This window comes from Pungitius pungitius, chromosome 3 (assembly GCF_949316345.1).
Source record: "Pungitius pungitius chromosome 3, fPunPun2.1, whole genome shotgun sequence".
In the NCBI taxonomy this organism is placed as follows: Eukaryota; Metazoa; Chordata; class Actinopteri; order Perciformes; family Gasterosteidae; genus Pungitius; species Pungitius pungitius.
In genome coordinates this window covers 11,241,917-11,262,973 of record NC_084902.1, presented here as the reverse complement: position 1 = coordinate 11,262,973, position 21,057 = coordinate 11,241,917, and the positions used below count along the sequence as shown (strand labels likewise).

The window sequence follows — 21,057 nt, the reverse complement described above, 5'->3', positions numbered from 1 at the left end:
AAACGTTAAACCAGGTTCACTACAAATAAGGTCTTTTTTATCTTATGGCACTTCATTCATTTTCATCGGTAGATATGAACAATCTTTGTTTGTTGTTTTAACTACTTTTTCTGCAAGAAGTTACTTCCAATTCAAGATTGTATGTAAAAACCTTGGATGAGCTTATGAAATACAATGTCCTGCACAATGAAAAAACACTTGAATGGAAACCTTTTTGACTCTAACTTAAATAAAATATGTGATGAGTTGGGGATTCTTATCACATTTCAAATGTATTTGAAGTTGTCCCCAAGATGAGAGTTTGTCTCTAAAAGATATACATTTATGGACACTTCTGGAACTACCAATACACACACACTACTCAGCCTATAAAGCTTGCTTCATCACAGGCCTAAAATGGTAAAAAATAAAAAGAAGCAAATATTGTCATCAGTATTATTCATTTAAAAAACATATGGGGTAAAAATGGAGTACATTTACTTGTAATATTTTAAGTGAATTAGGCTTAAGTATGTTTGAAGGCAGAACATTTACTTGTGATAGTGTATTTACTATTACTTAGCTAAAAGATCTGACTGCTTTTTTCACCACATACATGCCGTAAATTTAAATTCAGATTTTTCTCAGGGGATTGAGCGCGTGTTGGCAGGGAACAAGTGGCACACGTTGCGGGGGACAACAGCAGGTATATTGGTCAGCCTGGGAGTTGTTATCCCACCATCAGCGAAAGCTTGTCACAGAGAAAGTGTCACCGCGGCTCAGAAACATGGGAGTTGCTCTAAAAAAAAAAGAAGTGTATTGCCCTACTTTCCGCAACTGCTCATCCTTTACTTACTTATTAACAGTTGCTTAAAGATCCTGCACTTCCATTTTGTACTACACAGCACATCAGCAGGTGGGCTGGAAGCTAGGGTTAGACACGGGGCCCGGCCTCTCTGTGACCAGACCACTTGCTTCCAGACTCAAGAGTGTGTCTGCATCATTTATTCCCTTGCTCGGGCTTTCTTCTCTTGTCTCTGCTCTTGAGAGAATACGGCAACGTGGAGTACAAATGTTTCATTGGTCTCATATCCTGAGCCTCACACGTGTAACGTGTGTTTCATTGTGAACCGCTGAAGAGGGAAGAAAGAAGCCTTTCATAGAGACTTTTCTCCCTCTTTTAAGGTTGGAATACTCATGATTGTCAAAAAAATCTCAATTCTTGTCATTTGTAATTAAGAGATCCTTCTCTCAATGTCTACCATCATTATAGTTATTATTTAACATGACTCTCAGGGTGATTGTTCAAATGGGCTCCATTTATAGCCCCAATGAGGACATTGGTTACTGACAACGGGAGAATATGGAAGTAAATCTGTGCCATCGGGGGTTGAAATAAAAAGTTGATTGAATTTCTAGCACTGAATATTTATGCATTGAAATTATGTACCTGAATGTTTTTCAACATTAAAACACCGCAAAAAAATTCAACCTAAAAAAAAAAAATGTTGAAATATTCGAAATGGAGGCTACAATATTCAACCGCAAAAAATTCAACCTTGGCACACCAATATGCGGAGGCTACAATATTCAACCCAAATAAATTCAACCTTGGCACACCAACATCCGGGACACTAAGGAGGAGCAATCGATTCTAGATTCAAGATCAGTAGCGTGCGTCAAGCTAAAGGAGCGAGCACCCAAAACACCTTCGGCTTCGGATTGTATCCATGTCCAATAATAACGGGACTTTAACTCTTCTTCATGTCATCAGTGTGGTTTGTGTCTGTAAGATTCCGTAATAGACAGCTGACATTTGTACATTAACAGACTGTGTTGGACATGAACTAAGCGGAAGTTAAACGAGAGCGTACAGCCGCTCACAATACGCCTCTTCTTCTAGTTTTGAATTCATTTAATGATGCTGAGATCCTTCGACAAGCTGTTAGGAGTGATTGGCGGAGTTTTGAAAACCAGGAACGCGCTTGAAGAGGCAGATGAGCCGCTGTATCGTAGTGGGGGGGGGGGGGGGGGCAGCGGCTTTAACGGAGCGCGCAGACGCATAAACCCGACAGGACATGCAGGAATAACCGCAGTAGCGTCGGTGGAAGGATCCTTTTTCACAGCGGCACAAGCCGATCTCAGTTGGGTATTAAGCGACATTCAAAGTCCACGTAACGTTAAATGAGTCTTCATGACCATGGGTAAACTTTATTGAGGATCTGGCACAACACAGCGACCTGCAAGTAGCGCAGAGTCTTACATAAAGGGATGTACGTCTTAATGCGAGGCTTTAGAATTTATCTCAAAGGGATCCTGTATTTGCTCGTAAAGTCTGAAACGAGAACCCATTTTTCAGTGACGGTGTTACGTGCCTACTGGTTTTTGAACTACTGGTTTGGCTACGGGTGCGTGTTTGTTTTCCCCCGGTGTTACGTGCCTACTGGTTTTTGAACCTACTGGTTTGGCTACGGGTGCGTGTTTGTTTCCCCCCGGCAGGCAGGTGTTGTCTGCCTCCGTCACTTGAGTCGTCACACATTTGCAAACATATTGTTCTGAAAATGTTCAAAAATGCATCCCATATCCATTGCAGCGATTACGATTGTATAAGTGAGCACTACGTCACTGCCACGTATGAAGAAATACATAAAAGAACATTTATTAAAAGTCCGCCACAACCGGGATTCGAACCGTGTCGCGCAAAATAACGTAGTGCCACAGAGCGGCTGTGCTACCCACTCGGCCAACCGAGCTTGATCGATTTCAGTTGATTTGTATATTTTAATAGAGTTGTATATCGTCAGTGGCAAGCAAACGTTTTGGTTTAGGGTGAACATTATATGTTCTTTTATGTATTTCTTCATACGTTGCCACACTGATGGCATGAAGAAGAGTTAAAGTCCCGTTATTATTGGACATGGATACAATCCGAAGCCGAAGGTGTTTTGGGTGCTCGCTCCTTCAGCTTGACGCACGCTACTGATCTTGAATCTAGAATCGATTGCTCTACCTTAGTGTCCCGGATGTTGGTGTGCCAAGGTTGAATTTATTTGGGTTGAATATTGTAGCCTCCGCATATTGGTGTGCCAAGGTTGAATTTTTTGCGGTTGAATATTGTAGCCTCCATTTCGAATATTTCAACATTTTTTTTTTTTAGGTTGAATTTTTTTGCGGTGTTTTAATGTTGAAAAACATTCAGGTACATAATTTCAATGCATAAATATTCAGTGCTAGAAATTCAATCAACTTTTTATTTCAACCCCCGATGGCACAGATTTACTTCCATAGGAGAAGCACATGTGAGGTATTTGGAACTGCTGGGTAAATTAGCTGGTATTTGGGTCAACCGAATGGGTCTTAAAAGCCAGCCAATCACTAACCCGGTGGCACAGTGGCAGGGTCTGTCCTTATATTTCCACTAGATGGTTGACTGAAAATCATGAACTATGGTGTATTTCTCATTCTTAAAAAGCTTGCTTATGTTTAAAAAAGAAGGAAAGGACGGGGCGAGGGACACGACTGGAGAGAGAAAAGGAGGAAAAGGAGGGAGGCAGAGAATGGAGAGTAGCCTTAGTGTCTTTTTCGGGCACAAGGCCTTGCCATCTGACACCTGCCACTGAGTGGGCACCAGTTCCCTGTCCGCTTGGCAGGAAGTTAAGGCCAGCGGACAGAAACTCAAAGGATGAGTGTGTGCAAATACCAACAGCCAAAGGAAATGGGTGGTCTTAGTGTCTGTGTGGAGGCCAGACAAAAATGGCACCTGCTTCCCTCACAGACACCCATTTAGAGGAAAACAGACGCAAGAAGCAAGTCTTCATATCAATATCCTTATTGAATATCTAGTCTGGAACAACTGCTGCTTTTAGTGTTTGGATATTTGTGAGAAACTAAAGAGTTGAACCAATTAAGCACATCTGTCCAAAGAAAGTATATGTGTGTAGTGGACTTCTACAGCTACACATTAGATAATTCCACCACATAATATGCCAAATATAATATAAGATGACATTCGGGAATATTATTAGTTCTGCAATATCCCGGTGAGCTCAGTTGCAGTGGAAAGGCCTGACAGGAGCAGAGAGAGGCAGAAGAGAGAGGGAGCATTTGAAGTTACGAGTGAATACTGATGAGCAAAGCTACAGAGATGCAGTATGCCTACACAACAAGACATTGATGTGCACACGCACAAACGCGCACACACACAGACTCCGAACGTCACAAGAGCGTGCAGGTGACGGCAAAGTACGGCCTATAAACTCTTCCAATACCACTTCAAGCAAGAAACGCAGACGTCATTTAGCCACAAAGAAACGCCCTCGGTATCGGTGTTGGTGTAATGCGCTAAACACAGAAAACACTCCATAAAGCGATTCACAGTGCGTGTGCCTAACACACAAAAGAAAACATTATGTTCTGCATTTATACACATCAGCATTTTTCATTCCAAAGTGATAATGCCGGGCAATGGACTTTTGGGAATGGTTCTTTACACGGTATTTTCGCATACAGCCCGTTGGAATCATTATTCACATACCAGAATTTCATCCATTGTAAAGCATATGCATGATCGAATCCAATATGCATGAGTTTCACTCAGCGCCAAAAATACACATGTGAACGAGTTTGACAGCTTGCTTGCAAAGTTTCCCTCTGACAACGAAGAGGATTACAGCCGTCTGACATCAGAGACCCGAGGAGCTCCAACTCGCTCCAAAATCTCGACTTTTGGCTTGAGTCACTCTGTTCAGGAAATATTCCTACCAGCCAAATGCAGAAAAGTCTACTAATGAATAGTACAAGAGGAGACGGACGTAGATGGCTGCATTTACTTCACTGCACTTTTGCTGGATGATTCATGCAATGATTTACTCGGTCAAAGCTCTTGCAAAATATATGAAACAGCTTAATACAATAATTGTCTAAAAAGCATTTGTAACATGAAACCGATACAGGCGCTGTTGTCTTTGTAGTGTCTGCCACTTTGCAGCAATGTGAAGACCCACTTCACATAGGATTCTCTGAGCCACTGGGGCATTCTGGGAATTGCAAAGGTGCAGTTTTTTTTTTTTCCGTCCGGTCATCAGTTTGATGGCTCTCAGACTGTTACAGACGATCCCTGCCGGAACCGCCTTAAACAGGCCGCAATCAATTCTCTTCAAACCAGCCTCTCATCCCTTTTTACACCAGGGCCTGTTGAAAAAGAGCTTCAGGAATGAGCAGTGTCTAATGGTCATTAGTTCAAAAGTGAGGGTTTGTGGGGGGGGGGGTTGCTAGTCACCTACAGATACAGTAACAGGGGGTCAAGAACCAGTGGGACTATAGGGCTGCGATACATTTTCTGTCTGTGTATACAAGTAGATGTTCTATTTCTTTCATTTTCACACCACACAAAAACACATGTTCGCAGGTCAGGCGACTCACCGTTGACTGTGAGGTGCACCCAGCTGCCGTTGTGGAAGGTGTCGTACTGTTGCTCCAGCATCAGGACCCTGCACTCGTACCAGCCTTGGTCATCGGAGCGCACTGGGTCAATCTGTAGGGAGGCCTTCCCGTGCAGAGATGCTCTACCTGGAGTCATAAGGGGATTAAATAAAAACCTTCAGTTGTCATTTTCTGCTTTTCAAAAAACCTGCATGCTCTTTTCCGGCAGGGGGATCGAGTACTTCATTAAACTCACACCTAGTCGCTTTGCTGGACACCACAGAGATCCATCATAGCAGCTGCAGGTTGAGTGATACATTGCAACCTTTTTCTTACTCTTGCAGCATTAGAACAAAATGATTTGTGATGCACTGGCTTTGCCTCAAAAATAATGCTATTATTTGTCTTTTAAAGGGATTAAAAAGACAACTAAAATATATGCTGCCACTAGTATTGCAGGTCATTAGTATTACGTGCAACATTATTTGAATCTCGGCATTTCCCATTTCCATAAACCAATACTAAAATAAGCACATGCTCAAGCCTATTTGGATGTTCAATATCCAGGTTGAGTGTGACAAACCAAGTTTTTCTTCCTATTAAGTGGGCTTAAGTCTGGAGTCTTTCCAAGTACTGCAAGGCTAGAAAACACCATGGATTGGTTGCCAGCCTCTAATAGAGGTAAGAGAAACAGAAATCACCAACTCTGCTGTGCTTTTTTGAGGGGAAATGTAGAGCCTTCAATCAGCCTGATTTCCACATCTTTTCACTGTACACCCAACGGATGTGAAGAGCATGTGTACCAGGAGATAGTTAGCTTAGCATAAAGGCTAAAGGGAAAACAGCAAGCCTCTCTGTTCAAAGAGAACAAATATATAACGTTAACTCAAGCATAGCAAAAAAAAACGTAAAGAAATAGCTGGATCGGCTGAAAGATCTGGTTGGTTTAACCAATCAAATGTTCAAATGCCACGTTTGGGTTTTCCAGGCCCTTGGGTGCAGAACGTATTCTCGACTGAGCTAGGTGCTTTTCTGTAAGGAGATAGACATATTAATTGTTGAGCATGCTAAACATTTTCCAGCCTGGAAGCAGGATGATGTAGCGACACACGGGACGGGAGATGGATTTCCACCCTCTCATCTAACTCACAGCAAGAAAGCGAATAAGAATGTTCTTTAAATGTTTGAACTTTAACAGATTGAACATCAAAACATTGAACCATAACTGTGGCTTGAAGAATTGCAGATACATTCCAGTATCAGGATTCATGCATGAAACTAACTAGAAGCCATACCTTCTGCTGGATTAAAATATTGTAAGTATTTGATGTCACAGTGGGAAAAGACCAGCCTTCCACCTCAAAGAAATCATCTATTTCTTATAAAAACTTCTCCATCCCCATCGCTTTTTTTTTTCTCCAAGGCTGAAGATAAATTGGAATTCTTAAAAGGGGGGGGGGAATCAGTAGGGATGAGAGAAGTTGAGGAAACCAGGCATGGTGAAATCTTCAGCCTCTAAGCTGACTGTGTTCAAGCCTCCAGCACGCTGCTCACATGGCCGCCTCTGACAGCCCAGCAGACTAAAACATTTGCTTCTGCTGTCTGGCGAGGATCCGGAGATGGATCGTTTTCCCCAAACTTTGATGGGTAGGTGTCCCATAAGCACTGCTGCGTTGAACTGTCGGGCAAATATATTGATGTTGATGGCGGGCTGAATTGCTACACAAGTGCTGTATATAAATGCAACAGCTAGATGCCCCAACCCAACAACTGCTGCTGTGACTGTGGTCGGAAACTGACGTGCTTTTTTTTTTTTTTGTAAGCAGAAAATCGATGCAGCCAAGAGGGAAGAGAGAAGAGTCTACAGACTGTAAAAAGATAGCTTGTCTTTAAGAAGTCACGTCTTTTTTTTTTTTTGCTGAGTGTGGTGGGTGGTGGCGTGAAGGGTGGGGATCAAACTAAGCTCCCATTTGTAAAAGAGCAAGCGGGTGCTGCTGTAAACAGAGTTAACAGCACTGTATGCACGTCAGCAACGCCCCCCCCCCCCCCCCCCCCCCCCCTTGGGAATATACCACTGACACAGTACAGGGCTCTGTCTGCTGGGAAGACAGATGAGCATAAACCTTGTTTAGATCACATCACAAGCTTTGTCAGATAGGAAAGCTTTGAAGAGGAAGCACTAAAGATCCAAATAGACAACGTTGGCAGTTTAAGTCTAAAAGAGCTCTGATTTGCAAAAGAGGGAGGATGTATAGCTGGGAAAAGTTAATACTTTCACAAAAACAGTTAATTATGCACACCTGAAAGTAATAACAGTCCTATTTTTTTATCCCTGATTATAAGTAATATACTTATTTACAGAGGTGATCCATATTCTAAAACCACTCCCGGGTCACTGATTACTGTCCTCTGTAGTACTGTGTAGTCCCCCATAATAACAGAATAACAAGAAAATCTCTCATTATTCCAGCTTGGGGACATTCATGCATCTTTCCGAGATGGAAAACGCATAAACTAGCCTTTGACTCAAAACAAATAAATGGCCTTGGTATTTCAAATTGTAATGTATAATTAGCAGTTTGTGGTGTGAAGTATTTGATTCAGCTAAATTGAGTGAACTACAAATAATAATTGGAATTTAATTGTACATGGATGGATCAAGGTTTTTCCAATACCTTTGACTTAGAATAAGAATTTCTTATTTTCAGTGCATTTAATAACAGTCCAACATTATGATACGAAGACGGCTTATAATGTAAAACTGAATGCAGGGCAAAAGGCTTTTGCAACCAGTTGTGTTATGCTGAAGACTACCAAATATGACAAAGAAATGTGTAACACTTAATACTGTATGTAAACATGAGGTTGGCTATACAATTATTACATTCATTTACTTCCCACCTTCCCACATCTGAGTTATTGATTGCGTCATCGCTTGGATGTTTTTTTGATTTTTTAGATTCAATATTCTTTAGCTGCAGAGGAAATTGGCAGAATATATTTCTGTCTGTTTGGGGATTTGTGCAAGTTTGATTTAACAGAAAGTGAACAACGGTGCTGCCTGATCCAGACCAAATCATTGATGCATAGGTGGATTTAATGTCAATCAAATCTGAACGGTCATTCATTCATGGATAATCAACTCAATTTTGGCAGCAGCTGTGTGATGGTATAATATCACATTGAGTCTATTCACCAGTTTTATTCATATTAAGTGATAACAATCCTGGGGAATTGCCCAAATGAGCTCTGAGACTTCAAAGAGCATTTCATACACTACACGACCACGCTGTCAATCCCTCGAACCAACGCAAGCGCACGCGGTCAGACGGGCCATCATCACGTCGCATCTGTTGACTGCTAATTCCTCAACAGAGTAAGAATGAGCCACTTGGGGTAAAACATTGTATTAAAAGTGCCGGACGTTCATCCCCCACTGAATGAAGTAAGCTATGAAACACTCCAGCAGCTGCAGGTTCTACAGGGGCCACTATAAAACCAAGAAGAGGATTCCCCAGACACTGAGTCACTGCCATTAGTCTTCTTTGCTGTGATGTCCATGCTTGAAAAACAAATCAGGAGGAATTACAATGAACTTATTATACTATTCACACCCTTTAACTGAAAAAAAAACCCAGCTGAAAAATCTGTTATGTTAACATTGAGGACACTCACAATAAGGATATGAATCTGCTAGCTTTTTTCGACAAGCCATGCTTTGTCTTTCATTTCATAGCTTATTAGCAGGTCAGGCAGGGGTTTTGTACTCGCTAAAGATGTGGGAACAAGAAACGATCATTCTGACCCCATTCTGACAGCTCACCATCTTGTCACAGACGCTGAAGCATCAGCAGAGGGACTGATTTCCTGCTGCTGTAGTCTGTGGGGAGGCAAAGCCAGGAGAAGGAAATGTTTATTCTAGAGCTGCTATAGTCATTTTATTTATTATAAATAATTATATAAATAATTCATATAAATAATTATATAAATAATTCAATTCAATTCGAAAAAGGGATTGTTCATTGCAATAAATCTACAAAGAATGATCACTGACGCAGTTCCCTTCAGCTGTGCAGAGCTTTACAGCATCTTTCAATTCACTGTGATGTTTTTTTTTGCTGCCATAACTTTACTGATTTTGTTCAGTCTTACCACTCTCAAAATAACAAAATAACAAGCAGCACTTTTAAGTGTAAAGAAAACTCACTGTAACTGCCTAACAACAAACAATGTAGCATTTAGCAGCTAAAGACCCGCATATTTGTTGGTGGAGACCAAATATTGGATTTAAATCATTTATTCTGGGGCACTTTCTTTTGGAGGCTGTTCTCTTCCACAAACAACGTTTAGGTTTTTTACTCTTTTGCTCTGTGCTGGATTTTCCCTTGAGTTTCTCGGTAAGAATGTATCTACAATGCAGTTGTAAATTAACGAGACAAAGTTCTTTCTGTCAGGGCACCGTGGCAGCAGATGCACGGCCCCGGACGCCGAGCCCTCAGCAAACTGCAACATGCCTTCTTTCTCTTTCTCTTCTCAAGTTCAAACAGCCAAAAGACCATTATGAGAGGAAAAACAGACTGAATCATGCCGCAAATGCAGTACACATCTTCTCAATGAAACAGGACTGGTGGGTGCATGTAAGCAGGGCATTTACTATGTAATACATGTATATATTTAACTAAGTTGAAAGAAATGTCTCTGCTCCCAGCCGGAAACGTGTAATTAGGTCCGCGTCAGTGTAGGGGAACTCTATGAATGTCCTTTACGATCAAAGAAATGCTTGCAGAATGATTACCAGCTAAAGTCTGTACTGTTTTTGAAGTGATATCATTACTACTACTGCTGATCATACAATCTGACCCACGTCGGTTTCAGTCTGACAACAAATTAGACATGGGCAAGTATTTCTGGAGTGCTGATGTAGCCGGCAGTTATTTTGGGCTGAGATTTCCTCTTCCGCGAGTCGGCCTTTGCTGACAGTCAAATCAGAAACCTTGAGACTGGAGTTGTGAGACAACATCTACAACCGCGTTGTTTCACAAGGAGCCAATTTACAAAAATCTAAATCAATGTCAACTGAGTTCCGAGATTGAATTAGTGTAAAAGCCCATTTTGCCCTCCACCTGGAATGGACACGCACAGAACCGCAGTCCGCTCAAACGTGATTGGTCTGTATTCCTGAGACCACAAAAGGAAACTGAAACACAATGGGTAAAATGCAGCACAACATGCTTATAGATTTTATTGCCACCGTTTATCAGAGTGTACTGTGAAACCTTTGATTTCAACTTTGTATCCGCTGCCGTATAAACATGATGAAATCCTGTGTATTTACTACGCTTAGCAACTAGAAGGATCTTCATCCTGAACCATTTCAAGATGCATCCAAACGCTCATTAATTCGAAGGTTTTAAACCAGATCAATTAGAGGAAACTTGTCTCCATATTCCAATCAGATCTGGATTTTCTTACCAGTGTACTCTGGATCCACATGAGGAGGGTAGAAGCGGAAGTTGATAAAGAAGGGAATAGGGACTCCGAACTTGAACCACTCCACCACATAGGGGGGCTGCTGGCCGTCCAGGGGAGGGGACACGTCACACCCCAGGATCACGCTCTCACCGGCGCGCGCCGTCACAAACCGGGGCTCCTCTCTCACTCCGTGGGCACCTGGGAGGTGGATGCAGAACGGTGTTTACCACAAACATGGAATTTTTAGCGTTCACGTCATCGGGGGCCGGAGTATTGCATGCAAGGAAAAAAAAAGGTGCGGCCATGTTCTTTTGAACAGAGTTCCTTGCAGACAGAGCAGACAAACGTATTGCATCAAAGTCATCCAAGATTGATTTAAAAGCAATAATTGGGTGTCAATTGAAGCTGATGGACTAAACTACTGCACAGTGGATTAAAACAACATGCGCTCATGGCCTGCACATGAGTTTCTGAATGGTCACCCCGTTGTCACCCGTCCCCTGCATCTGTTGGTGAATACAGCCCGTACTGCACTGTAAATGAGCTGCCGAGCGGGCTCCGTTGATCATAGCTGGCCTCTGCTCAGATAAGCTTTACTATGAGCGCCGCCGGGCCTGGCGCTTAGCCACAAAAGCCCAGGCACGCTGCCGACCGATGACCGATCAGATGACTGAAAGGTCGGCATACCTGCTTCAGCAGAACGCTCACTCTGGGAATGGATTTCACTCCAGCTGCCACCCCCGCTTTCCTTGAACGGCCTGTATCTCCACTGTCAGAGCAGGCATGACTACCCGCCCCTCGCCCATGGGGGGGGGGGGGGGGGGGGATCGCTTCAGGGATCAAGAGACATGCTGACGTATTGCTCCGGAAAAAACACCAGCTGAATAACTTAACGCTCTCATTAGCAGCTTCATTTGCATTAGCGGGGGCTAATTTTTACAAGAACAGCAAATGGGTTGGGACTGGGGGTGTTAGGCATCACTGGAGCTGCCGTGATGTTTCCCTGCTCTGTGGTCCGCCACAGTCACTGTTATGTGAGCTGTGCCTTTTCAGCTGGGCACGGCGCAATTAAAATCCATATATTTTCACCCAGTGCTTCTGTCTGAAAAAATAAAGCTTGGACTGTCCCCCTCTCCAGGCCATATGCATCACTTAGTGATTGTGTTTACCAGTTTAATCTGCATTATCCTGTGATGGAGTTAATCCACTTTATTCGTTTGAGCCAGCACAGATTTTGGACTGAAGCAGGGCAGATTTAAAAGAGAAGAGGTGGTCGGACTGATAGGGGCCAATGTTGTGGAATCTACTACTATTGTGCAACAGCTATGCTATACTACGTAACCCTAAGCTCTTAAAAAGCTACACCAACCAAATGAAATGCATGGGCATGAGTCAATGAACCTCATTTGACCATTGAGCAACACAAGCCTGAAAAACTCATCTTAAGGTACCCAATGAAATACAAACAAATCTCATTTGGGAGCGGAACAACAAGTCACAGAACAACCAAACTTTCTCAGTTGAAGCATCTGAATCGTCCCGTAATAAAGCAGCAATTTTATTTCGATGGAACTGAGGGGGGGGGGTTGGTGTTTGATGAAGAATTGTGGAGAGCATGAGCTTTGCTGAGATTGAACAGGGGGGGTGGTTGATTGTTACAGAGAGCATTTCCGCGCATGCCGCTCTGTCCGGCAAACCGAACAACATGACCTTTTAATGTGCTTTCGAGGAAACCTGTCCCATCCAGTTGTTTGCAAAATATAACCAGAAATGTGCTAAACTAATCCTTTCAGGCTGGCCTAAAGCCTGAAATTCACACCTGATCACGCTCCATTGCAGCCTCATTTATAACACTTTCTAAAAACGATTATAGTAATCACTTTCAACACCCCATGCAGGGCTGGTACTCAGGCATACGTTCCAAATCGTCTTAATAAATGCTCTTTAGTCGTATTATTTTATAGGTCAGCGAGTCCCAGCAATGGTTCATCACAGTCAGAAACAACTGTTTTGGGAACGTTGGAGGAACGAAGATGGTTGGTGCTTCCCGACGGTGTTCGATACCAAATGATGGCAGAGGCGTTGCATGTCTTTTGTCTTGACTCATAGGTCCTGCAATTGCGCTCCATGGCCTCTAGAACAAAAGCGAGCCGGGCCTCCCGACCCATAATGCAAGACACTGGGACACATTGTTCGGCTTGAGTAAGTAGAGTCACTTGACACGAGGCACAGGCTCAAAGCCTGTGGCAAACATGTGCACGCTGCTGAAGTGCATTGTTTTTCAGAGGTTCAGAGGCACGTGGTGTCGTGGTGACGTCGGGAGCACGTCTTTAAAGCGGCTTTAAAGACCTATATTAGATAATATATTGGAGGTGCTAATAATTCTCCGATTCCTTAATGGAATCCTCATGAGGGAAAATCAGCAGAGGTTTGGTCACCGCTCTCTGCCTTTTCATTTCCTTAATGGAGACACGGTGACCCAGTTGAGTTTATGGGGGCTTATTCGGGTGGATATATTTATGCTCTCAACAACACATAAATGCGATACAAGCGTCCATGTTTAAGGTCTTCCAATAAACAGCACTGTAGATACAAAGGGATCAATACATTTAAGAGATGATGGCAAAACGTGATTGCTTGTGCCCTGTAAATGTCATCTCAAGCTGAAACCCTCCGTATACACACACACAGTTGGAAATATGCTGAGTAAGACCTGCATAAATCAGACAGCTAATAAATCCAGGAGACCAAAAGCTTTAGTCAGCTGCCAGTTAAGTTGTTCTTATTGCAGGCAGTGCATGAACCAAATAGGTTCTTGATTGTTTGATAGGTTAAACAGTTTGATTATTAAGTGATTGTTTTCTCCATTAACCATTTGGTCTTGTATATTGTATTGTATAATTTTGAATAGACCAACTTTAATGTTCCACTCTTTTTAAAATGCACTGTCTGTGTTTTGTGATTCAAAATCATTTAAATATATTTTAAATGTTTTCATCTATACAACCAGTTAATTCACAAATGTTGTAAAAAGTGCACAAGAAAAGATATACAAGTCAGTTGCCTTATAAAATATGTTGTTGTTTTTTCTCTCCAGAAATTACGTTATGTATCAATCGGTGGATTCAGTGATTAATTGATTGACTAATTGTTGTAGCTCTAGTAAGAGCTGTTCTTTTTACAACTATTTACTTCATTAATAAACAAAGTAATCTTTACAGAACTTATCCCAGAGGTGTTGTGCTTTGTGAGATAAACAACAAATATTAGCAAAGCACAAACTAAACTAAAACATTAAGAGCTTAGAAAAGCAGTCACAACCAACTGTTTACTGATGCACGCCAAAACGTGACGTCACAAAATCAAAAAGCAAGAAGAGACAACCTTTCGAGGTCAATCAACAGCTGTGCAAACGAGCACATGAATCATTGCAGCAAAACAGCAAAGGGGCAAGCGGGGTTAAAGCCGCAAGAGGTTTCATCTGGAGCGTTTTCAAGTGGTAGTGGCTGAAAATGGCTCCTGCACCACACTGTAATTTCAGCAATGATCACTAATGTGTAGAGTAAATAGACTCTCGGGGCAATTTGGGGCAATAATCAGAGAGAGCAGATCCTGCGAAACGTTTTGAAATTACATCCAATAACACTGAGCAACAATGTTGCGGAAATATAAAAACTGAGGGAGCTCAATGAGAACATATGCTGAATGGTTTTGGGCTACAGTGTTTTTTTTACTCAAAATTTCTCCAAGTAAAACTTTGTGCTCTGATTGGATTCTATGTGTGCAAGATGAATACTCAATTGCTAGACAGAAGTAACAGATTTTTTTTTCAGGAATCAGTGCCTTCTGTGATGGGGATGTGAGGGCCGCATGCGGGACAAGAGCTCCCGACGTGGAGGATGTAATGGAACATGGACTGGACGGAGGCTGGAGAGGCTCTCAAGGACGGGCAGCCACTGGGCTGAATGGGTCACTGACGGGCGGTAATTGAATGCCAGCCTGCATGGGCTGAAGGTCACATCAGAGGATGGCCTGAGTGTGTGTGTGTGTGTGTGTGTGTGTGTGTGTGTGTGTGTGTGTGTGTGTGTGTGTGTGTGTGTGTGTGTGTGTGTGTGTGTGTGTTGGTGGGGCTGGAGCCTGTTTGTCGGGTTGGTAGAATTATTCATAACCTTGACTATACTGTATTTTGTTTAGGTTTGATTAACACTATTAATACTTAATAATTAAAGTTATGTATTACAAAACTTAAGCATTGACTTCAAGCATCAAGTAAATGAATCTTTATCCCTGTTAGTGTTTTACTTTTACACATCTGGCTAAATATAGAGTCTCGCACTGGTTCCCTCGACAAAAGGGAAATGGGACTTTTTCTATTGGATTTTAGATAATTGCAGGAAAAAAAAGCTCTGTGACAAAACGAACACCGATGATACACCACTCTTTTTTAATTGTAAATGCATGAAGTAAAAAGCTACCGTAGCGCTGGCCCGGCAGTCTAAGCATGAGACAGACTACTCTGTGTGAAAATGTTAGCATTTGGCTTTTTAAAGACACATAAAAGCTTCAAAATTCAGGTTAGTGTTTATATACATATAAACATAACATAACAAATGACTTAATCTTGTGTTAACCGCAGCTCATCTGACAAAAGAAAAACATCGAGTGAAAACAGAAGACCAAAACTTCTCACTCATTTGAGCGTTTTAGGACAGTTTGGGGTTTTTTACAGTTTCCTTCCTGCTGCACAAAATGAAATGAAATGTTTGACTTTTCTTTCCTTTTATTCATTTACATCACAGTCTGTAGACCAGAAGGCACTTTTAGGTCCACAAGGTAGTATTCAGCCGACAAGTTAATCACCTCAGTGTGTCTAATTTTACTTTTGTACGGTGACAATCCGAGATGGATTTGCTCCCCTTCGTTGCAGAGTTCCCTCCTAAGACAAGCAATGCTCTTGTCAGGGATGCAACGGATGTGCTGACACCTGCTCGAACACGCAGCAAAGAGAGATGTGGGAAATGGGCTTGGCTTGCCAGATATACAAAGGGCGAACCAACAAGGCTGCACTACCAAAAGTGCACATTATGGAGCATCTTTGGCTGCAGCTTTCAGTCCCCCAAACTCCTCAGATTCCGTCACTTTTCAGATGAGTTATGATGATGTAGAGAGTCTTTTCAATGACTCTCGTAAGTGCTTATTGTGTTTAATTACAGCTGGTTACAAGATTACGTTTATTCAGCATCAATAAATACCATGTGAAAGAGTGAGTGAAAAAAAATCAGAGCAGACGTCCTATAGTCTATACAAGCGGCTCAGACATCCACAGCTCCACATATCTTCCAATCAGCATATCCACTTCCATATAATTCCCATTTTGCTCCCTGCCCCCCTCTCTCTCACGCTCACTTCCTCTTTCTGTGACTCTCATGCAAACACTCAAGCTGCAGTTCAGAGCCACATGAGTGCGCTCAGTGGGAATTCAACACTTATCAGTGGAAAAAAGTGTTCTTGGGCAGATGCAAATATGTGTTTCCCCAAAAATAGAGAAAAAGACATGACGCATTCGGAGAGAAAGGTTGCTTTTCAGACGGGATCTGTCTCGCAAGTTAGAGATGAACATCATTATTTGCAGACAGGGTCGACTCTGCTGTACAGCACTGCAGTGGTCTACTGAGATCTTCTGAAGTGCGAGATGAATAAAGGTTTATTTTACTCGCTGGGTTGGATTACATTGAGGTATTTGGAGAATTTGTATGATATTGGCTAAATAATTATCATTTTACCTGAAATATTTAAAACATTTGAAAATGTTTAAAGTGACAGTGAATGGTAAATCCTTAACTATTGCTTTTTTCTCTCCTCTTTAGTCACTAAGTTAATTCATCGGTTGACTGCCTGAATGATCACAGGTGCACATATTTACTTAAAAGTAAAGATGATACAACTGGAACTGCAGTAACATTTACACAATCATCGTAATTTTCTTCTATTCCCTTAAGCAGTAAATGCTCTCAGAGAGATAATGATATAGCGGCTGGCCGAGCAGGTCATCCCACCACAACCATCATCTAAAAAGACTGGCTTTCCCAGAATGCTGCAGGCTTAGTTTGAAATGAGACTCTGCTGGGACTGGACCGGCTGAGGGAGGATGGAGAGGGGGAGGGGGGGCACCACCAGAAAGAGCTGGCACATGCCCAGTACTGAGAGTCTGCCATCCACAGCTTGAGCTGAGACTCTAATGATTTTGAGCGAGAAAGTACAGCATGGAAAAAATATGAATAAGAGAGTTGTTGGGAAATGGAGGAAATCATTTTAGAATGGGTGAAAGCGAAAGTCATGCAAATATGATAACTGCACATATTTATGGTTAAAAAAACATGTAAACAGAAATGTTGCAATCTAGTGAAAAATGAACATTAACTTTGTGACCTTGGACATTAAATATATCAGTTCTATAAAACATGACAATTTCAATTGATGAAATGACCTGTACCGTATACATTTGACCAAGTGAAGCAGTATGTGGGACCACAGGACAATAAAAAAATAATTTATATGTAGAACTGTAGAACAGCGGGGCTGTTTAAAACAATGACTACTTTAACTAAAGCTGATTCTTAAAAAATTATTTCTTACTATTTAGCTTATTTAGAATACAACACAATGGTGATTTAGCCATGGCCCACCAATGAAATTGTTGCAAATATTTAAATATTTGCAGTATTACAAACAGGGTGTCTGTTGCAAAATAATAGCATTATAATTTAAGGTTCATTGAGCACAAAGCTACAAAATGCAATTATGCTATTGTGAAAAATATGCATTTTAGTAGGGAATTCTGAATGCATCCTAAGAATTTTTGTTTTCACTCAAAATTCTCAATCAACCATGAAGTCTTAAGGATTGCCTCTTTAAGTAAAGGAGCTGAGCCATCTCATTTACAATATGAAAAAGATACAAAAGAAAAAAGAGATATAAAAGTTATAGCATGTCCAATCTATTAACATATTAAACCAGAAATGAAATGAATACCACCTGCATTATTCAATTAGTATTTTTTCCTGTATTTGTTGGCAGCATTGATTGCTGTTTTATAGAACTGACCCAAGCCTGCAATGCTGTGGCACTGTGTCATTGAGCGCCCGTTACCATCCACTGTGGTTCAAGAGCGCTTTGACTTTAATCGATGTTGAGGGCCAAACAACTTGACGAGAATTAGGAAATGCCATTTACTGACCTGCGTTTAAAAAAAAAAAGAAAATAGGACATTAGGTTATTCAAGCTCGGTTACATTATATTAAGGCATTTGCGGGCGATTTGTATTGTAACAATTGCAGAACGGGCAAAACAAAATGAAACATGACGTAATTGCACTGAGACGGGCAAATGAAACGGCTGCTGTCAAAACATTTCCTCGACCATCTCATGGAGAAGCAGCCTCACACGAGGTCCCTAACCGCTCCAAGATGCTGCCTTGAAGACAGCCCGGTCTATCTACACCACAGTCTGTGGCCGGTCTTCAGAGGCAGCAGGAGGGCTTGCATCGGTGCTACTGGGGAGCCTCACAATTTGCGAGTGGCGGTTCTGACATTGATACAAGCGCCGTGTGCTTCTATATAAAATGCCCGCCTTTGAACGAGTGTGCCTTCAAACGAAAACCCAACGACAAGAACAAGTGTGCCAAGCCAGAGTGCGCGAGGGAGCTCCTGTGAAACATCAAGGAGCGCGCTCGCGTGAGGGGAATCACGGATGAATGCCATATGGCCAAAAGCCGGTTCAACAAATGCTTAAAACACACCAAAGTCCCAGCACAGGACCCGGGTCTGCCATCAGCGACTCAGGCTGAAAATAGTCCTTCAAATACGCCACTCCCCGACACTTGCCAATGACATTTAATTGCCATTGCATCCCCATCAGCATCCCTCTCGCAGCGCTTTGATTGGCTGCCAAGTCACCGTTGACTTTGCTGAACTAACCTCAATTCTGCCTGTCCATATGCTGCCTCGCCAACGGGTACGAGGAACCTTCTTTGACCGCCCATTCACAGCGACTGATTGCTCACACCTGAGCTATTCTGTGTGAGGTATCGACTGATGACGCGGTTAACTGGCTGGAAAAGGATCAAAATTAAATTCAGACGTGGAGTGCATCAATTGTCCGCCATTAATTCTCCAAAGTTTGTGAAGCTGTACAAAGTCCTCCAGAATGGGAAAAACTTATTTTCAAGTTGAATTGATTGTTTATTTAAACAGAAAATCCACAGGCTAACACAACAGCTCACTGCAAAGCCCAAAACTCCAAACACTGGCCAAGAATCAGAGCACTGCCAAACTGATGAGATTGTTGACGCCTGGTACAGGCGAGGCTGTTTTGGTGCAGAGAACGGGGCTGTATGCACTGAAAAACACAAGAGCCTGTTTGAGTTATAGATCCGTTCATTTGAAGGCTTATCAGAACAAAACACTGCGTAGCCATTTGCATTTACTGTTGATCCTTGACAGTGTTTTACTTTTGAAAATGATCTCCCAGGAAACTGTTGGTATTCTATAGACCAACACCTAGCCAGTGTGATTGCCTTTTGTTACAAAGTGCTGTTTTCTGTCAGCCAACTGTAGCAATTGCAGTATTGCAATATGGTATTTTCTTCTTTTGCAAAGCTGCATTTTTGCCAAGAATGGACCAGCAAGCAAAACAACACAGCCCTATACGTGTGTCTGAGTTCCAGCCACATTTTTCATTAGACGCCATCCTCCCAATCATTCGACAGAAAAGTCTCGCTTCACTGTTTGTGTGCTGTGCTCTGATTGCTGCCAAAACACAGGTGACCTACACTCAATACTGTACCTGAACGCATCCTGTGTAGACACAGACAGAGCAATGGAGCTGCTGCCGCTGCTCACGTTGTACACCTCCTTCGTAGAAGCGGTGTAGCACAAATTCTGTCCATTCATCACGTAAACCTATGAGCATATCTTCCTTTTTACACGACGTCCCCACTGCTGAACCCCTGCTTTTGTTTTCCTTCACCAGCACAATGTGTCGAGGAGGGTAACAGTATAAAGAGACGACACCCTGTCTCTTGACACTCTGTATTACACTTTATTTAAGGGTTGTGTTCACTGGTTCATCTTCCACTTTCAACACCATCCTGCAGGCCGCAAATAATCTCTAAATAACTAAACTTGACCTCTTTAGACTTTCAGTTTCCCTGAAAGATGAAAACATTTCATGCATCTGGGACTCTACTTGTCAGACAAGCCTCTTTATGAACACACCTCTATAGGGCTTCGTTTGCGACTATGACCTTTGATGATTCAAAGAAAATGGAATAAAATGTTGCTGAATAATTTAATAAAATGTGAATCACAGCTTACTGATAGAAATCTATTTAATTTCAGTTGAGTACAAAATCGTCACATTTGACAATATATATTTGTTCCCCAATGGATTTAATTTTTTTCAATTTGACATTATAATTGCCAACACTTATTTTCAAGGTACTGTTTTGGCTACGTATTACGGTAATAAAACGGTTATATCTTACCAGGAATTTGTTTCAAAACGTTTTTATTAGTGAGGGAAAGAGGTTCTGCTCAGTGGATTTCTGTACACTGAAACTCAATGTTTCCTGTGTGCGTGCTGAGCAAACCTGCTAGTTGTAGCTTACTAGTGAACCGACATGAGAGCACTGGGCCTTCTCAGCAATAAAAACAAATTATCTCATTACCCACATAAATATAAAAGTGTCCTCCTAAAACATGCTAAATGATGCCAAGCCACCGAAATCAATAATTCATCTAAATGTTTTAAAACACTAAAACGTATTTTCTGGCTCCACCCCTTTGACTTATTTCTCGTACAGTTAAAAGATTATCATAATTCATGTGAATTACTTTGCGCATTGGCTACGTTAGAGCATTTCTCCTGTGAGAATTTCTCTGATCTTAATCCGCATGTTCCAAATTAGGAAGTTTTCCCACAGTGATGTTCTTGAACCGGGCTGCCATCGCAGGTGCAGTCGGACCTATGAACAGACCAGCGTGGACTGGGTATCTGGGGGTCATTGGGATCAGTTACCAGGCCTCAGCTTGCCACATGTCTCCCTCCTCTGGACACGAGAGGAAGGGCAAGGTTAAGTTAGTACATGGGTCAATACAGAGAGCTCAGAAAAAGAAAAAAATACGG

The 21,057-nt window shown here is 42.0% G+C and overlaps 1 protein-coding gene across 3 annotated transcripts in view; it reads right to left on the bottom strand.

Moving 5' to 3' along the window:
* Positions 1–21,057, bottom strand: part of igsf9ba (immunoglobulin superfamily, member 9Ba) — a 49,118-nt gene that overhangs the window by 26,801 nt on the left and 1,260 nt on the right. For all 3 annotated transcript variants that reach the window (XM_037461714.2, XM_037461697.2, XM_037461705.2), the window contains exons 2-3: positions 10,873–11,070; positions 5,401–5,547 (exon numbers count right to left, since the gene is read on the bottom strand). In XM_037461714.2, coding sequence (XP_037317611.2) covers positions 5,401–5,547; positions 10,873–11,070 — 345 coding nt within the window. The remainder of the gene's footprint in view (positions 1–5,400; positions 5,548–10,872; positions 11,071–21,057) is intronic.